The sequence below is a fragment of the Natrix helvetica genome, assembly GCF_964273705.1.
Source record: "Natrix helvetica genome assembly, chromosome: 4".
NCBI classification, from domain to species: domain Eukaryota; kingdom Metazoa; phylum Chordata; class Lepidosauria; order Squamata; family Natricidae; genus Natrix; species Natrix helvetica.
Genome location: NC_138550.1, coordinates 32,621,426 through 32,641,157, shown reverse-complemented (window position 1 = coordinate 32,641,157; position 19,732 = coordinate 32,621,426). Strand labels below are relative to the sequence as shown.

General features: G+C 37.5%; 1 protein-coding gene across 1 annotated transcript; it reads left to right on the top strand.

Moving 5' to 3' along the window:
• Positions 1–780: 780 nt before the first annotated feature.
• On the top strand, positions 781–18,882 carry TBX19 (T-box transcription factor 19). Its single transcript, XM_081952199.1, has 8 exons — positions 781–1,024; positions 6,829–7,093; positions 9,147–9,281; positions 10,696–10,757; positions 11,301–11,362; positions 14,196–14,381; positions 16,375–16,510; positions 17,571–18,882. Exons 1-8 carry the CDS (start codon positions 828–830, stop codon positions 17,797–17,799), a joined length of 1,272 nt encoding a protein of 423 aa, XP_081808325.1. The 5' UTR covers positions 781–827; the 3' UTR covers positions 17,800–18,882.
• Positions 18,883–19,732: the final 850 nt, after the last annotated feature.

The window sequence follows — 19,732 nt, the reverse complement described above, 5'->3', positions numbered from 1 at the left end:
TGCAGTGTCAATCAATAAAAAAAGAGTTTTACATTTTAAAAAAAACATAGTAATAAGTTGGAATTCCTGCTAACACAGAAAAAAACAGTATGGTCGTCTATTGTATGGCAATATCCAATATGTTTTCCTCCAAATACTGTTCATAGTATCCCTTACATTTCCCAAAGTACATAAATTGGTCATTGCCACCCTAGAATTTGGGAATCTGGCTTGCAAATAGGAAGCTCCTATGAATTGTTCTCCAGTATATAAATATAGTTTGGTGAGGAACATAAATGTTTTTCTAGACAGTGATATAATGAAACATGGGAAAATACACTTGCCTCAAGAAAGGCTAATATTGTATATCATACAGTTTGCTTTTCAGTGCCATGTGTATCTCCCCTTTCAGTTTGATTTTACAAATCTGTACAGATTTGCTTTCCATTCATTGTTTCATTTGAGACATTAAACCCATTTTCATTAATGGAAATATAGTTCTTGAGCAGAATAATTAGACCCTTCTCAGAAAGATAAAAGCTTAACAAATTGAATGGAAGATTCATCTTCAGAAGCAGCCAATTGCCTAATCAGACTGCCTCCCACCTGACTGTTGGTAATTAGGACATGGTTGTGTGTTTTTAAAACCTTAACATGCAGGTGTCATCATCGTTTTGGGATGTAGTGGAGGAAAGAACAGGTCTGTGGCAAAAGGCTGAGGTGGGCACTTTTGTTCCATTGTGGCTAATTAATTAGTTTGGGCTTAGGATCAGAGAGGGGATTGTGAAGGCTTCCCTCTTTCATTTTTTTTTAAAATAACCTGAGAAGTTTCTGACATTAGAGTCACCATGACTGATTTGGGCTGTAAGAAACACAGTGATTGCACCATCTCCAGGCTGCTCAATGTGGTGGAAAATGAACTCCTGGCTGGCAGAGACAAAGGAGATCCTACTGAGAAACAACTCCAGGTTATCTTGGAAGATTCTGCCCTGTGGCAGAGGTTCAGAGAAGTTACAAATGAGATGATTGTCACCAAGAATGGCAGGTGAGTGTTAACTTTCTCTTTTGCTACAGTGAATGGTGAAGTGAATTTGCTACATAGAACAACAACTGTGATTGATTTGCATTTCATTGGAGATGTTCTTGAGAAGATTTGTAGAAATAATTAAAAACTGCATGAGAACAGGGTTATAGTCTTGCCATTATTCCACTTCTTTCAAGTGAACTTGGATAGTTTGCTGGCGGACTGCACCTGAATATTTTTTTATATATTTGTGTATAAATAGTGAGCCCTTTTGAATATTAGTGGTTGTTGAGAGATGCTTTTATTGACAGCTTGGAAGCAAGTGAAATATCTTCTTTATGTGTATCCAATGAATGTTGATGCAGAATATTTCCATATGCAAGTATCTTAATAAAAGAAGCAAGGTTTCATCTTTTTTCTGAACCAAATGTTCAAGTTCTTTTCTGAAAGGCTGTGTCTTATGAGAGGGTCCCATTGGATATCAGACATTTCCTGTATGATATAAGAGATTAGTGTTGTGTATGGTAAATACATATTTGCTCTTATGAAGACTTAAAAGCATTATAAACTTCAAAATGCAAAACCAACATAAATGACATAATATAAATCAATTAAAATGATTTTACCTGTCACACATGCAGATCATGTAAATCTCTGATTAGTTTATAATGCATTCTTACAATATTGATATATGATAAAGTTGTTGTGCATGGATTTATCCAAGCATATTTAACATTGTGTCCCGTTGGGCTGTTTGCAAGTCATTTTTGCTGGAAGACCTTCCACTCTTAATTGACTTCTCTTCTAACCTTATCTTCTTCATTACTTGTTCCATCACTTTTCTTTCCATAAAAAAAACTCTTTGGGGTGAAAATATGGAACTATGTCACAATCCATTTTGTACATTTTTTTTTCTAATAGTGACTTAAAGCACAATAGAGCCAACAATTGCAAAATAATATGCCTATGCTCATTGCTGTCATGTTGGCCTCAGAATGAATGCATGTGAATAGAAGATGCTATAAATCACTAGTGAGTAAATGCTAGATAGTGCTAGAAGTTCCCTATCGAAAAGAATCCAGGAACTATGCTTTTCTAGTGGTTACAATAAGAGAGAAAACATTACCTACAGATCTCAGTTCCAGTGGTCAGTATTACGTGAAGGCCAAATGTATTCAATATGTATCATCATCATGGAGAAAATCTATGTACAAGATCAGTAGAAGTTGATGGCTTGATTGTACATAATCCATCAATCAATACAATTTGTATAGTTTTGCTTATGTAAACAGTAAGCCCAGTAGCCTGTATAGCTTTTGGAATAATGACACACAAAAAATACCCTTGGTTTTTTTCCTAATAGCTAAAAGAATAAACTCTCTCTCCTATGATGTGTAATTATAGACAGAGTATGAAACTGGAAACTGTCTTCTGTTCTGTCTTCATTGATTCTTGACAATTATCTTTCTTCAACAGACATAAATACTGAATCACCAAATTCAGTGCTATCTTTGATACTTTAGTTTACTGATTCCCAAGTCAATCTCCCCTTGATGGTCACATTTTTTTAGATGATCTTTTGTGGTCTTTATGTTGGGAGATGGAGACGGGGCTATGTACAAATGAGAACTCAACTCATGTAAAAAATGACAAGACCAGTCATATAGTAAAGGATTATATTTTTGCATCGTCTCATTTTAAGGGGAAAATTGAGTAGAATCTGTAATATATCAGAAAAGGTGCTAAAGCGAATATAACAATTATGCAAAGGATACTTAAGGAATAATGTGTATCTGTGTGGGAGGTCTAAGAATTTCTTTAAACTGCTAAACTGTAACTTGTTGTATTTTCATTATATAAAATTCTGGTTGGGTTTGCTAACAGTTGCATTTCAGCAAAATCAAGCATTTACCTTCCGAAGTACAGGATTAAACATTAATACAAATTATAAAATGCAAATTCACTCAGATTTTACCCTCAGTTGGTAAGTCTCTTTTTCTAAGAACATCTCAGTTGGCTAAAGGGTTATGAAATATTATGGCTGAGCAAGTATTGATAATATAATGGATAAAAAGAAGAGGAGGTCCTCAAGCAATGCAGAAGTCAATTACTTTCAGTTCAAAGCCCTGTTGTCGTAGCCCATGGGTATGAAATTTAATAGCTTTGATTTTGCTTGTGCTGTTGCTCAATGTTTTCTTTCTCTAATTTTACTTTTCTGATTCACACTATTGCTTTTGCTAACTTGGTTCATTGGCAAAAAAAAATATGCACAGATGAATTTATGAACACTAAGTTAATCCATGCATAGCAGCAAAAGTCTTCACAATGTTTTTCTAAAAATTATAAAGAGTGATGTTGAAATAGACAGTATTTTTACATCAAGATTTAATACATAGATTGTGTTTTAATTTAAGACAGTCTGTAGATTGCATCTGGGTTCAACCAAGCTGTCCCAAGAATATTATATAGAGCCGCGATGATGCAGTGGTTAGAATGCAGTATTGCAGGCTAATTCTGCTGACTGCCAGATGTTCGGCAATTCAAGTCTTACCAACTCAAGATTGACCCAGCCTTCCATCCTTTCGAGATTGGTAAAATGAGGACCCAGATTTTGGGGGGCAATATGTTGACTCTGTAAAGCTTAGAGAGGGCTGTAAAGCACTGTGAAGTGGTATATAAGTCTAAGTGCTATTGCTATATGTTATTATTAAAAAGCAACAGCAACCCAACCCAACTCAACGAAATCAAAACAAACTAAGAAAGAATTTGATGTTTATTTATATCTAGGCAGCCTTTCCCAATTCTGAGCTTTTTAGAAGTGCTAGGCTACAACTTCTACCATCTCTGACTAATATGATGGAAGATTTACTCTCAAGCTAGCACAAGGCTAGGAAAAATGGCCTAAAAGATCTCAAATCTTCTGAAATTCTTTAGTTTTATATAACATTTTTCCTCTGAAAATCAAAGGCAACGTACATAGCCCTCTTCAAAAATTTCCCCCAAATAAGAATTCTGTGAGATATTGCTTTAGGACAGTGGGTCTCAACCTTCCTGATGCCACGACCCTTTAATACAGTTCCTCATGTTGTGGTGACCCCCAAACATAAAATTATTTTATGTTTTCGGTATTTTTTTGAAAATATGAGTTTTCCGATGGTCTTAGGCAACCCCTGTGAAAGGGTCGTTCGACTCTCAAAGGGGTCCCGACCCACAGGTTGAGAACCACTGCTTTAGGAGAAGCAGCAAAACCCCAGACAGCCAGTGAATTTTCATGACTCATGATGGACTTGAATCTGGATCTTCTTCATCCTCATCCCAGACCTGCTTCCAAGTATGATTTAAGTGTTTTAGGTGGAGTAAAAAGAGAAAATAGAAATTCTCTAAGTAAGTATATACATAAAACAGACTAAACCTGTTCAGAAATATTCCTAGAAACATTCCCCAAACTTTTAAGTAGTGAATAATGGAACACAAACTATGCAAAACAATCCATTTGAAGATTACTAGTATAGAATAATCAATGGGCTAATAAAAATCTTTACCCCAAACCACCCAAATGATGCCCTCAACGTGATGTCCCGATGCCTGGAGGCTGTGCGGATCTGGATTGGGAGGAACAGGCTCAAGCTCAATCCCTCCAAGACTGAGTGGCTGTGGTTTCCATCATCCCGATTTATGCATCTTGTTCCATCTTTGATGATAGGGGGAGAAATTTTAGCCCCCTCAGAGAGGGCCTGCAATCTGGGAGTCCTCCTGGACTCCTGGCTTAGTTTCGAAGATCACCTGACGGCCGTGACCAGGGAGCCTTTTACCAGGTTCGCCTGATACATCAGTTGCGCCCCTTTCTGGATTGGGATTCTCTATGTACAGTCACTCATGCCCTCGTCCTTTCTCGCCTGGACTACTGCAATGCTCTCTACATGGGGCTGCCCTTGAAGAGCACCTGGAGGCTTCAGCTGGTCCAGAATGCAGCCGCGCAGGTTATCATGGGGGTACCTAGGTGCTCCCATGTTACACCCCTTTTAGGCGGCCTGCACTGGTTGCCGGTTGTTTTCCGGGTGCGATTCAAGGTACTAATTATGACCTTTAAAGCGCTCCATGGCTTAGGCCCAGGATACCTGCGAGACCACCTACTGCCACCAGTAGCCTCCCACCGTCAGTGCGATCCCACAGGGTTGGCCTCCTCAGGGTGCCGTCGGCCAAACAGTGTCAGCTAGCGACCCCCAGGGGGAGAGCCTTCTCTGTGGGAGCGCCTTCCCTCTGGAATGAGCTGCCCCCAGAGCTTCGCATAATCCCTGACCTCTGGTCCTTCCGACATGCCCTAAAAAGTTGGCTTTTCCAGCAAGCCGGCCTGGCCTGTTAATTTTATCTAATTTTTTAAATGTTAGTGCTATATTAATTGGGTTTGTTTTTGGGATTGTTTCTAATTTCCTTTTAAAGTTTGTAATATGTGTTTTTTTAATGTTGTACGCCGCCCTGAGTCCTTTGGGAGAAGGGCGGCATATAAATCCAATAAAACAAACAAAAGAAACAAAACAAAAGGGAATTATCGTTGGTCATATTTATCCTGCCTCTTCCTTCTCCATGCTTATCAGTTTCAAGGCATAGAGGTTTTTTTTCCCCATAAACTGGAGCTAGGAAGCAAATAGGTCTAAAGGCTGGTTGTTTTTGGTAATGCATTTAATTGAGTCTATTTTTTTTTCTCTTTTTCTTATTGGCTATTTAAATAGGTCAACAGATAGGATGTCTTATCCTATATTGTGATACAGCAAGTAAAGCCAAATGGAATTGATTTTTATCTCTATTTTTAGGTAACCCACATATTATTCATTTTGTAAATAATGTAAATAAAAGCATAATAAACAAGATCAAAATCTAATAAATTGGCCAGGACTCTTACCCATGGGAAGAAAAGGAGGAGGAGGAGAAGGAGGAGGAGGAGAAATAGTTTTTCTCCAGACATTATGAGGTTAAGGAAAGGAAAGCAAGTTACTAGGTAATTGGAAATGTAAAAATACTGAAAACTGAAATAAGTTGAGATCAACAATAGTTGGAATAGGTCTTGAAAAATGGTTCACATACATAATAATAAACACAAATAATATGAAAAATATAATTCTTTAAGCCTCCAAATGTTGTTGCATTACACTTTCACCAACCTTACTCACCAGGAAACTGAGAGGAAAACTGAGAACTACATATATTATTTCAAAATCGAGACAGTGACAGAATTCCCATGAACAGAGTATAAACAAATAAATGCATATACTTTTCCATTTCCAAAATGTTAACATCTCTAATTTAAATATCCTGAATACAGTTAATATTGTCTTTTCTTCCTGCCTTCCAGAAACTGCTGCTTAGGAAAACTGAAAAAATTATTCCCATCCTTCCTGAAAATAGAAAATTAGCCTTTCAGTGCTTCAATATTGGTTGTCCTCTTTCTGGCAAACAGACTGAAAAAAATTAAACTCACTACCAAAACCAACCAGCCTTTTGACCAATTATCATTATGTAGCATATCCTTGAATGTAGTTTTCATTGGAGGGACTATTGGATAATGAGCCAAATATTTGTGATGACTTATGTTCCCTAGTCAATTGTTTTAGGAACAGAACATGCTGTCTTGATTGCAAGATCTCATACTTCATAGCGCTATCTATGCAAAACAGAAGAGGAATGAGTGTTATCTGTCTCTCTTACGGAAAAGATTTTGTGTCATTATGTGACTCATTAATATGTTAATTTAGAAAACAAGCAATTAAAACAAATTATTCCCCAAATTTAAAAAGACTTAATTTCACGTATAATTGTTTCTTATACAGGCGGATGTTTCCAGTTTTAAAGATCAGTGTTTCAGGATTGGATCCAAATGCTATGTATTCTTTTCTGCTGGATTTTGCTCCAACTGATAGCCACCGCTGGAAGTATGTGAATGGAGAATGGGTTCCTGCTGGAAAGCCAGAGCCATCCAACCACAGCTGTGTCTATATCCATCCAGATTCACCCAACTTTGGAGCACACTGGATGAAGGCCACAGTATCTTTTAGCAAAGTGAAACTTACCAATAAACTAAATGGAAATGGGCAGGTATGGCACCATGGTTTTTTTTTTTGCGGGGTAGGCCTCTTGGCTTGAGTCATTGGCTTCTACCAATCAAGAATGATCAAGGGTGCATTTATGCAATTAGAAGGGCCCTTAGAGGCCTCTTCACCCACAGATGCCAATTATTCCATGGAGTCCAAATGTAAACAGGAATAAACAGGCTTTAATTGGAGCTTTCAGATTTTAATGGACTTCTTGATGTCAAGAGAGACAGAGTATGCTGTGGTTTAACCATCATGGATTTTTACCTCCATAGTGTGCCTTATATGCTGAGTTTTTACATAGGGCTTCAGAGAAGGGGAAAATGATTGGGGGGTATTGAGCCTTTGTTTTCTCTCCTTTGCCATTTGGTGCGTAAGTGGGATGTTGGCAATAGTCAGGTACTCAAATAAAAGGCTTCGTCTAAATGAAATAATTACTGTGCTTACTTTTGCCTCATGATAATTATCAATATTCTATTGAATCATCTTTGGCCTTTGGAATAATAATACAAAGTATGTACCTGTACGAGAAAATAAGTGCCATTCTCTCTGAAGGCCCTTAAAAATGAAAGAGGAAAGTTGGCTTTGTTGGCTTGTTTGTTTAATATGCATCTAGGACTACAGTGATGAACATTTTCTTTGATTTATTTTGGAATGCAGGATTAAATCTGAAAGCAAATCCATTAGCAAGCAAAGAACGAATTTCCAGCTTTGCATATTATTTACATCTATCCTGACCTGTTTATGGCCATTTCTATGCTTATCTGGGGCCCTCCAGAATTTACATGAAGAAATAAAACTGGGAAAGCATGGGCAGCAGGAACTTTGATTTTTATATGTAGCAATTGTTTAATATAGATTTTTCAAAGAAAGATGCTTAACAACAACAACAACAACAACAACAACAACAACAACAACAACAACAAAGCATTCAGATAGTGCCTGTTTCATTCCCAAACTGGAACACTGTAATTTTACTACAAAAACAATATGTATCTTCCCTACATTTCAAAGTCCAGAACATTCTAATTATTGCTTAACTATTAGTTCACATTAAAGAAGCATCCTCAACCAACCACCTGAGTTGTTAACATCTAAGATACCTAGAAAAGGGTTTAGGGTGTCATTGTGATTATAACTGAATCATTTTTCCAGTTCATATGCATACAGTTTCTCCCCTAGCAAGCCTAAAAACTGTAAAAGAATCGAGTTATCTTTTTGTACTGACCCAGATCTTTAAAACAATGAAAAGTTAAATTTCATTGCTTCAATTACAAGTAAGTGCAATGCAATTAATACAATGCAAGATTTCATTGTTTTAACACTGAATTAAACTGGAGGGTCATTTCCTCTACCATTCAAAAGGCACCAGCTATTTCTTCTCTCTTCCTTAACAAATTTTCTCTAGGAAAATAAAAGGTGGAAGAAGTGGCCTGAAAAGGCAGGAGGATTTGAAGGATGTTGATCTCTGGAGGCTTCATAAAATCTTGAGAATAAGACAGGGTAATCATGTATTAAAAACCTAACCTGGAATCCTTCTTGTGAGTTATGGACCATTTCTAGTCAACCTGGTTTCCATCTCTCAACTCTTCTAATTCTAAAATAAAATGTATTCAAAATAGACTCAGTTGGCTGTTACTGTTTGCAGACCTGTTCTCTGTTTTACCTACTTTGCAGCTGTTTGTGCACCTACAGTCATCCAATTAAAGTGACTAGAGATGAAACTGATCACAGTTCATTAGCAAAAACCAACTATTGCTGTTATTAGTAATTTATTTTTGCTCTCTCCCTTTTTGAGAGTGGTGTGATAGGGAAAGATGACTGGTCAGATCCATATATAGCAATAGGCCTTAAAATGAAAGATGCCTGACCTTGGAAATAATGGGAGTATATCAAAATGTTTGTTTAATTGGCAATTATTTCAATACCAGGGGTCTCATTTTGCATGAAACCAAAGTTACTACAACTTTGTGTAATAACCTCCATATGTCACAAGTTTTTGTAGAATACAAAATAATATCTCTTCAATTATTTTCTCTCCCTTTTTCTCATTCTAGATTATGTTGAATTCCCTACATAAATATGAGCCTCAAGTTCATATTGTGCGAGTAGGAGGCCCACATAGGATGGTAATGAATTGTTCTTTTCCAGAAACTCAGTTCATTGCTGTGACTGCCTACCAGAACGAAGAGGTAGGTGGCTATAGTACAAGAGCAATGTATTTATTAGTTGTGTGAATCACTTTAAACTGTCCAGATGAGCACAGGTAAATTTTGTGATCCAGTGTCCTTTTTAAAGTATTGTTTTATTTTATCAAAAAGGATGTGTTTCTTGTATGCTTGCTATTCAATAGCCATGGAAGAGGCATTCGTACGACACCAGAAGTTATCCTGCTGGATTGGAAAGTTAGTTTCTTTCTGCTGCAAAATCTAAAGTTCTGCTTAAGAGAGAAATTGGATAGGCTGCCACAGGACAACTGAATGCCCATAGCAAGAAAAGCCTATGCAATAACTCCAACCAAGTTGTGTTCCTCAGTATATTGCTTCTGATAGTGAGGGATAATACAAAATCATTATGTGATTGATTGCTTTCTCTTTTTGAGAAAATTGCTTAATATTCTTTTAAAGTTATCCAAATTAATGTCAAATACTAAATAAAATAAAGGTAAAGGTTCCCCTTGCACATATGTGCTAGTCGTTCCCGACTCTAGAGGGCGGTGTTCATCTCTGTTTCAAAGCCGAAGAGCCAGCTCTGTCTGAAGACATCTATGTGGTCATGTAGCCCACATGACTAAACGCCAAAGGCGCACAGAGCACTGTTACCTTCCCATCAGTTGCAGGGTTGCAGGTGGTACGCCCCACTACAGGCGTACCGGGGCCTGCCCGGAGCACCGGGTACCGTTCCGGTACGGTGCTCTGGAGGACCCAACCGCCTGCCCGAGCTCCTTACCTGTACCTGAGTTCTTCAGTGCTTCCACAAACGCGCAAGGAGCGCACAGCGCCTTCACGATGCTCCACTGAGCAGCTGGAGTATCGCGGAGGCTCACGGAGGTCTCGCAAGAGGTAAGGATGCATTTGTATGCTGCATGTGTGTGCATGCGTGCTGCGCACATTCATGTAGTGGATGCCGGGTCCCGTTGCAACCGTACCAGTTGCAATAGGATCCGGAACCCACCACTACTTTTCACCAAAGGTGGTTCCTATTTTTCTACTTGCATTTTTACATGCTTTCGAACTGCTAGGTTGGCAGCTCAGCACCTAGCCACTGAACCACTGTGTCCCTCTCATATACTAAATAGTATTCAACTATTCAACTATGAAATAGTTTAAAATCTTTCTTTTAACTTCCTTAAAAGGTACAAAAATTTCTTCCACTCCACACCATGCATTGTTTAATAAATATCAGAGCTCTACTAAATTATGTATAGTATGAAAAAAACTTTCTGTCTTTTACATTTTGTGCCTTGCCTTTGTATAACTTCTTGGTATAATGTATTTGAATGTGAATTGTTTGTGGCTAATTAAAACCCATTGAACCTTATGTGGTTAAATGATCGACCGTCACCTTTAAAAGACTTAACAGAACCCTTCTTTCTTGAACCTCAAGATAACAGCTCTCAAAATCAAATACAACCCATTTGCCAAGGCATTTCTGGATGCAAAAGAAAGGTAAGATCAGTTCTTCATCAAATGTATGAAACTTGTTGGTGATAGAGGAATACCAGCTAGCTTACTCTTTTTCATTCTTAATTTGTTCACTGCATTAGAAATATGATAAACACTAATCTAATCTGTGCATTATGACTACATTATGCAACTTAGAACTGAGGAGAAATTTCCTGACAGTTAGAACAATTAATCAATGGAACAGCTTGTCTCCAGAAGTTGTGAATGCTCCAACACTGAAAGTCTTTAAGAAGATGTTGGATAGCCATTTGTCTGGAATGGTGTAGAGTTTCCTGCCTAGGCAGGGGGTTGGACTAGAAGACCTCCAAGGTCCTTCCAACTCTGCTATTGTATTGTATTGTATTACTAGAGATCATAATAATTCTTTGGCAGATTTTAATGACAAAAAATATAAGAGAGCTTTGTGAAGTTGATTAGACATGTAAATAATAATTAACCTACAGAACTTCATGATGGAATAAAGAAAAGTCATTGGAAGAATAATTTTACCAGAATCAATGAAACTTTAATCTCATTATCCCTCAGAAATCACTCCAAGGATGCTCCAGATATTGTCTCTGAAAGTCAACACATGACATATTCTCACTGTAAGTTATATAATAGCTTGTTGCTTATTTTAAATTGATAACATGAGCTTACTGGTGATTTTTGCTTTTGTAACATCTGTCAGTGCACCGTATTGGATGGTTCACAGATGGAAAAGTATTTTGAATAATAGGCAATAGTATGAAACAATATTTTTTCTAGTTTCCTGCAGCTGTGATTAGAGTTTTACTCAAATGTCCTTATTACCACTTCTCTCCAAGAACATATTATTCTGAGCATCTTATTTCACAGGAAGGCAAACTTTAGAACTAGTGGATACATTGTTTTGAATATTCTTATAATATCACTGCCATGTTGAACCTGCCTATGTACAAATTGCTACCATGATGGTCATGGCTAATAATAAAACACCTACTTAGAGAAAGCCAACTGTGGTAATATTGCCTCATTGTCGCTCCTTGCATGCACTCCTTTTTTATTTTCTCACTTCATTTTTTTTTTCTGGCCAAGATAGGCTTCCTTCCAGTGATGACACAAACAACACAAATCTCTATGGGAAAACCTTGTTCCTCTTTCAAATTTTTAAGTCCATTGAAGTCTTTTTACATGTGCAGTATAGATGCTTAATTTTACAAAAGAAAGCTGTAATTCAACACTGACTTTTTCTCAAAGATAAAATTATTATAACATTTACATTAGTCCAATAATAATAATAAGAAATACTGTATAGCAATAACAAGAATTTCTAAAAAGCAAAAATACTTAATTTATGTTTTCGAAAGTTCATTTATTCTTACTCATTGTTAAACGATAAGTTCACTTTGAATCTAACTTAACTGCTGCTAATTTTGTGAGTGGTTCCATGCGGTTTTCTTGGGAACATAATGGGAATAGTGTATCATTGTATTCTTCCATGGTATAGTTCTAGTATTCTTTGGTAATTCCCCATTCAAATATTAACCAAGAATTCCTCCTGATTAACCTTTGGGCCTAAATGAGCTCATTTAGATATTGTCACTTGCTAAGTTACTGTATTTTGTTTTACACATTGAGTAAAATAGTAGTGATTATGGGTTAGTGAGCATTCTTTGTATACACAGAAATCGCCATCTTCAGGCTGGGTTGCCGAAACGTTGCCAAGACAATCTCAATCTTACACGGGAAAAGACCCGAATACAACAATAACAGTGTGTGTGTGTGTGTGTGTGTGTGCATGTGTGTGTGCGCGCGCGCGTGCGTGCGTGCCTGCATATGGTTTTTATCTTACTTTTATTATTTTATAAGTAACAAGGTGGCCAACAAACACAATACCACCTCCTTCTATTTTCCCAAAGCAACAACTTTCTGAGGTAGGTTGTACTGAGAGAGTAACTGGGCCAAAGTCACCCAGCCATGCCTAAACCAGGACTAGAACTCTCAACATCCTAGTTTGCAGGTCAGCATCTTAACCACTAGACCAAACTGGCTCTCTGTATCAACCTCCAAGGGATTGCTATTTTAATCTGGTGAGCTAACTCAGTCATTTAAATGATTCTCATAACGATGCCCCAAGAAGCTTGCACTCCTAAAAGTGCTTAAACCCCTTGTTAGTAAGATCATGCAAGAGCCGAAGGAAAGGCCAACTCATAACAGATATAGGGCTCTATAGGCATGAGAAAAGCCAAGCCATTTGACAAAAAATTTCCAAATTCAAACCCAGAAGAATGCCAATGGCAAACAATTCCATCAATGTTGCCAAGAAAGCTGTGGGAAAAGCTGAAACATTTGGACAAATCTAAGTACTAAATAATTTGACACACACACTAGGTTACAGGCACTTTAACTGCTGAGGAAGAGTATTTCATTTTTATGAATAGATTCTGAAGTGATAAAATAGATAAACCTCAAGGAAGCTTGATCACTGATTGAAAAATAAATTCATTATTTTACAAGGATGCATACAATTAAGATTTAAATTAGTTTATTTGCCTGACATAGGTAAAAGTGAACTTAAACATATAAATTATGGATCCCAACTATCTATTAGTTCTACAGGTGGATTTCTCGATGAGAAAATGCTTGCTCAGCAGGGACTTGAAGTACATAATTATACTGCTGATAGAAAATAGATTCCCTTCCAGTCTTTTAATATCAATGTTTTAGCTATCAAAGAAGTCCATTTGTTTCTGCTAATTTCCAAGTTGCTGGTATATTATGCATGGAATGAAAAAAATCTACAAAATAATTGCATCTTTCAGAATAAAATTAATTTGTGAAAATTTGATCACCCTATTTATGTCTAATTAACTGAACCATTAACAGTAATTTTACTGCTAATAAAATATGTGACATTTATTTTAGAAATTTTAATTTAAGTAGTCAAACAACCATTCATAAATAATTAGTATATGGCTATTACTTTGTAAAAAAAACACATGTTAAATGCTCAAGTGCTTGAGTGGATGTGGACTATTGATACCTTCCTTGATAATTTTGATAAATCAAAGGTACTCATTTCACATTTAGGTTTATTAATAATATATTCAGAGCAGATAATGTACTGCAGGCTATTTATCGATTTTATAGATTTTAATATAGAAAATGCCAATATCATATACAACTAGAGACACTTTATGATCCTTACCTCTATATATCAAACCATGAACTTCACTGCTGTGCCTAATTGCCCAAGGAGAGCAACCATCCCAGTAAAAAGGATTTAGACTCGATGGTTCTTATTTCCATTCTTTTTCTTTGAGATGCAAAGAGTAGTTATCCTATGTTTTTTGAGTATTTTAGTCTGCATGACAGACTAAAAGATGTGTGCGTGTGCACATTCCTGTTTCCCTACTTCAGCTTTTTTTTTTTGTAATTCAATTCTCAATATTTCTGCAGTGGGTGGTTGGCTGATTTCCAATCCTGATGCTGTCTGTGCAGCAGGAACGTCCAATTATCCATACACGGGGAGTTTTTCTCTGCCTGCTCCACATTCTCATCATGGCTGTGAACATTATGCAGCTCTACGAGGTCACAGAGCCGTTCCATATCCTGCTTCGTACATGCAAAAAAATAATTATCCAGGCAAGTTCTTGCATTTAATTTATTTATCAAAAGCAAATGCCAAATTACAATCACACGAAATGATTAGCAAGTGAATCACAGCAAAAAGATTTTGAAAGGGTAAATGAAGATGCATAACTATTTTAGATGTCAGTCAATAAGTGTTCCTTTAAAAAAAAATGGAAAAATATATTGAATAACCACAGAAGGGGAAAAAACTATTAATACACAGAATGCCCTTCTTTTCTGTATTATTTTCCTTCACAGCTGAGAAAGAGATAGTGGATCTTGGCTGATTTTGTTCAAATAATAATAATAATAATAATAATAATAATAATAATAATAATAATAATAATAATAATAATAATAATAATAATAAGGATTAGATTTGATTAGTATTTTGATGGGAAATACCACCGAGAAATACTAAGACTGTAAATTAAGCTGTGAAATTAAACAAACACAGAGAATAGAAACTATGTATTTTGCCAAGAAAATTACACCAATGATATCCCCAGGTGTCAAACTAGATTCCAAGGAGACTTAATTTTTCGGCAAAATTAATCAGTGAAGCTTCTGCTTGGAAAGATAGAGCACATTTCCAGGAAATGCTTTTCTTCACTCTTCCTTCCCCATGAAGCTTCCAGAAAAGCAGCTTTTTAATGGCAGAGAAGAATTGAGCAGTTTTCCTTTTCTTTCACAAATTATTATGATATTCTTGGGTAAAAAGATTAAAAAGAGTAGAAAAACATGAGGCACGATTTGATACTCTCAGGAACCTCATAAATTTATATAAAGAGAGAATGCCATATAGTAATATAAGCCTTATCTATAGGATGCTGAACATGATGCAAGCGAAGTATGTACACTAGAACAGAACTATAATTCCTTCCTCTCAAGACATACTGGAATATACTTGGACAGCAAGAGCATAATAGTCCAACTGTCTTCTCCCAGTGATGCTCCATTGAAAAGCAATAGCACTTAGAATTATATACCACTTCAGAGTGCTTTACAGCCCGCTCTAAGCAGTTTACAAAATCAGCATATTGCCCCCCAACAATCTGGGTCCTCATTTTACTGATCTTGGAAGGATGGAAGGCTGAGTCAACCTTGAGCTGGTGAGAATCGAACTGCTAAACTGCTGGCAGTTGGCAGAAGTAACCTGCAGTACTGCATTCTAACCACTGCACCACCACAACTCATTTAAAGGTTTCTCCTTATGTCCCAGTTAACAGGAAGCAGATGGAATAAACCAGGAACTGGCAATGCACAGGCTGAGGTCCCTTGACACACAGCATTGCAAAATCTTAAATTGAATTGTACTACAACATTACATAGAAATATAGTTTCATCAAAAATCTTAGCCATACGCTAAATGAAAATAAATAAAATAAAAAAATCTGAATATGTGAAATCCTAGTTGTTCATTATTCTTGAATGGAATGTCATAGATGAGACTGCTGATATCTCACAAGACCCTGGGTGTTTTTAATATTTTGTTTTTTTATTTCATTATGGCCCCCAAACCAATGGTGGGTTCCTATTAGTTTGGACCGGATCAGCCAAACTGGTAGTGATTTGGTGACCTGGGTTGCTGGAACTGGCAGTGACTTAGGCTTGCCACACAAGAACTGGTTCTGCAGGGGGCGCCATAGGCACCACCATCTTGTTTTTTTTGCTTCTGCGCATGTGCAGAGCAATTTTTATTGCACTACACATTTGTGCGCGAAGTGCGCGTGTGGTACGACCACAAGTGAGCTGGCAGTAGTGACTGCTGGAACCCATCCCTGCCCCAAGCCATAATTGCTGGATAGTTCAACAACTACTGAAAAGAGTCATATTCTCAGACAAACTGCACCTCGTGAACATATCAAGGAGTGAAAGAATAAAGGCTGTCCATTCAGCTCAAGTTTCTGCCTTTTTCTGGTTTTTCTTTAATACTCAGCCTGATTTGGTAATGTAAACATAATCTTGCAATGGTGCTGAATCCTTTGTGTTTTCTATTCTAAAGTGAATCTGACAGAAAATGCCAACAGTGATTTCCAAGTGTCCCCAAGCCATGAAGGTTGGCCTACAGGACCCTCCAGTCACCACAACAACCTGCTCCCAGTGCCACACAATAGTGGTTCTACTGCTCCAGGGCCCAGGTAAGCAAGCGTCTCTTCAGTATGTACGTCGTCCTAGCAGCAATACCTCAGCAGTCCCAGCAGCCCTTCTTGTATACAACGAGGAAAAAAAATAGGTCAGATTTTATTATATAGCACTTTTCCTCCTTTAAAGACAAATAAAATAAAACAGCTATGTTAAATTCCTACATGACAAGAGGCAACTTTAATTAGGAAGAATGATTATATTTTGCTGATATAAATATCAGGTGAATTGTATTTAAGTATTATTACAATTCAGGCCGCAGCCAAACCAGTATTTAAGACTGGTTTGTCTCTGAGGGTGGAATTTAAAACTTGGTCTGAGCTCAAAAGCAAAACAGGTTCTGGTTAGTACTTGGATGGAAAACCACAAGAAAATAGAGGTGCTGTAGACTAGCCTTGGAAATTGGGGGAAAATATTGTGGAAGGTGATAGCAATATATTTTTTATACTTTTGCCAAGATGAAGTCCATGAAGTCACCAGGAGTTTGACTAGATTCCAAATACACTCTAATTGTTGCAAGAAGTGTTTTACTGCGGGGATTGATTTATCATACAGCTGTGCTGTAAATCGTAGCCCAGTCAGACCATTTATTCTCAGATCCAACAAAGGGAGAGTTTGGTTTAAGTTCTCAGATAATAAGAAATATGGACAAAACAAAATGAAACAAGTCAACATTTTGAATGTTATATTCCTTCATATCAAGTGCAGACTATCATGTTAAAAGCTTCGTGTGGTTTCTAATTTTTTAAAAAAAAATTCTCTTGAATCTTGGAGCTTTACTAAGTTGTTTCACCAGAAAAGGCTGAAGCACCTAAAGCTGCAAGAAATTCTCCCCAGCCTTGCCCTGTTAGAAAAAAAATGAAAAATGGGTGCTATATACTTGCATAAAATCATAATTCTGGAGCCCTATTTCTTTGCAAGACAAATAATGCATTGAATAAAGAAATACAATTTTCAGCCCCCCAAAATGATTATCCGTTCCTGTCGTACATCAAGCAATGATAACGGTAGCTGCAAATTTCAGTTGTGGTTTTTGTGTGTGTTGCTTTGTTGCAGTCACTATCCTTGCCTCTGGACTGTCAGTAACAATGCCGTCAACGTTTCTAACCTGGCAAGTGATGTAAGCAGCAGTTCCCCATTTCTGCGAAGCAGCATTGCGTTGCCTGCCACATCCTCATCTGGTTTACCAGGCACAGTTGCCAGCAACATGGACACGCAATTGGAACCTGCTTTCTCCAGATTAACTGATTCAACCTGGACACCTGCCACCTCTCGTTCTTTCTAGTGGGCTGTGGGAAGGAGCACATGATCACCCGACAACAGAACTGGAGGCTGCCATAGCATAGGAAAAAGCCACATCTAATAAGAAATTCCGGTTTTGCACTATCTGTTCTTTTTGTTAATGAAGGAATGAATCAATTATTATAACATTATTCCTCAAGAATGCATAGTAATAGATAAAGCAAGCATGAATTGGTGAAGTCTTCAAGGTCATTTCACCCCTTATATAACTGTATAGAAAAAAAATATTCTTTGTAGCACAACATGTTGCTTTGAGATTAAGCAAAAGATCATTTATGTTCCAGATGAAATTGGAAAACCAGCAGAGACTGATAGCCCTATTTGTTATAGTAAATATACTAAGAGTAACCAAAGAAAAGCAAGTACAGCCATCTTTCTGATTCTAACCCAGTCACTTCTGTCTTGGCGTATCTTTTTTTTCTAGGGTGAATGAAATTCCATAAGACAAGAATTTAATCCCCAAATGCTTGCTTGCCCCTGAACACATTCAATTTGTCATGTCAATGAAAAGAGAGAAAGACACAGGGATGCAACAATTCTGTTGAATTGGGTTATTGTTCAGGACAGAGAAGATATTACATCTCAATAATTTTCTTAAATCTTCATAAGAGGAACGTTTATGGTAAATTATAAGAGTGCCCAAAGTAGTAACAATATTTTTCTTTGAACTAATTCATTGGTGAAAAGCTATCCAATCCATCATCAACTTTTTTTGCCCTTCCATTGTAGACTGTCAGTCCTTTAGTAGTGCTGATAACTTTAAACTCTACCAGGCATCTCTATTGGCATTCAATAAATGTGTAGGAATAATCATTAAAAAATGAATATTGTATTTTTGTTGCATTTTCACTGACATCCAATAAGACTTCATTTGATCTATTTGCTGGCTAGAAGTTCTTGTTGTTTCACATTCTTGGTAAATATTTTATGCTGTAGTTTTTCTGTGCCATTTTGGCTTACTTGAACATTGCTCATATAGACAATTGCATATGTGACCCCAGAATGCCAATTGACATTTCTGTGAGTCTATCATTTCTCAGAAAAATAAACAGAAAAAGTCAGCAACCACATAACTGAATTATTAATGGATGAATAAAATTAATCATATGGATTAAATGTGTGATTCTTTTAATATGTTCTCATACCAAAAGGAAAAAGTGTGACTTCGATTCTTCTTCAATGTTACTTTGTTTTCTGTGTAATTTTTATTAAAAGTGCCATCCATAAAATTACTACACCACTATAAGGAGTGCACTTCAACATCAAACACTCCATTTGGACTTGTCCGGGCAAGTCTCTCCGGTGCAGCAGGCAATGGGATGCACGTGCACGGCCGGCGTGAAGAACAGGGAGCTAATGGCAGCAGCTTTTTTGGTGTGTTAAAGACCTGCAGTAGTTTTTGGTGGCCTTCAACCAGCCGCCGCTGTTGGGAAGAGGCTGGCAAAGAGGTGGCAGCTGGGAGGCTTCTTGCAGTCACACCAAAAAAGAGAGCTTGCCTTCTGGAGTCTGGACCAGCAGCTGAGGGAGGAAGGTAAGCCCAAAGAAAAAGGCATGGCTCAGCCCTGCCTTGACTTCCCCTCTGCCATCAGCCACAGAACAGGAGGATTAAGATAAGGCCACAGGGAGATTAAGTAAGGGCCATACCTTTGAAGGAGGGGAAACGTGGCGAAGGGAGAGCGGGAAGCATGCAGGAGGAGGTCCCGGGAAGATCATAGCCAGGAAATGATGCATTCCCCAACCCAGCCAAGGTGAATGACAAGCAGGTGGAGGCTCTGGGGCCTCAGGGAATGGCACATCCCTGGGCCCTGTCCCCTGACCCAAGGCGAAGGGCAAGCAGGTGGCATGCTTACCTTTGGTGAACTGAGCAGAGTGGGTGAGGTGAGGAGGTGATTAGTAAGGTGATTAGCTGGACCGCA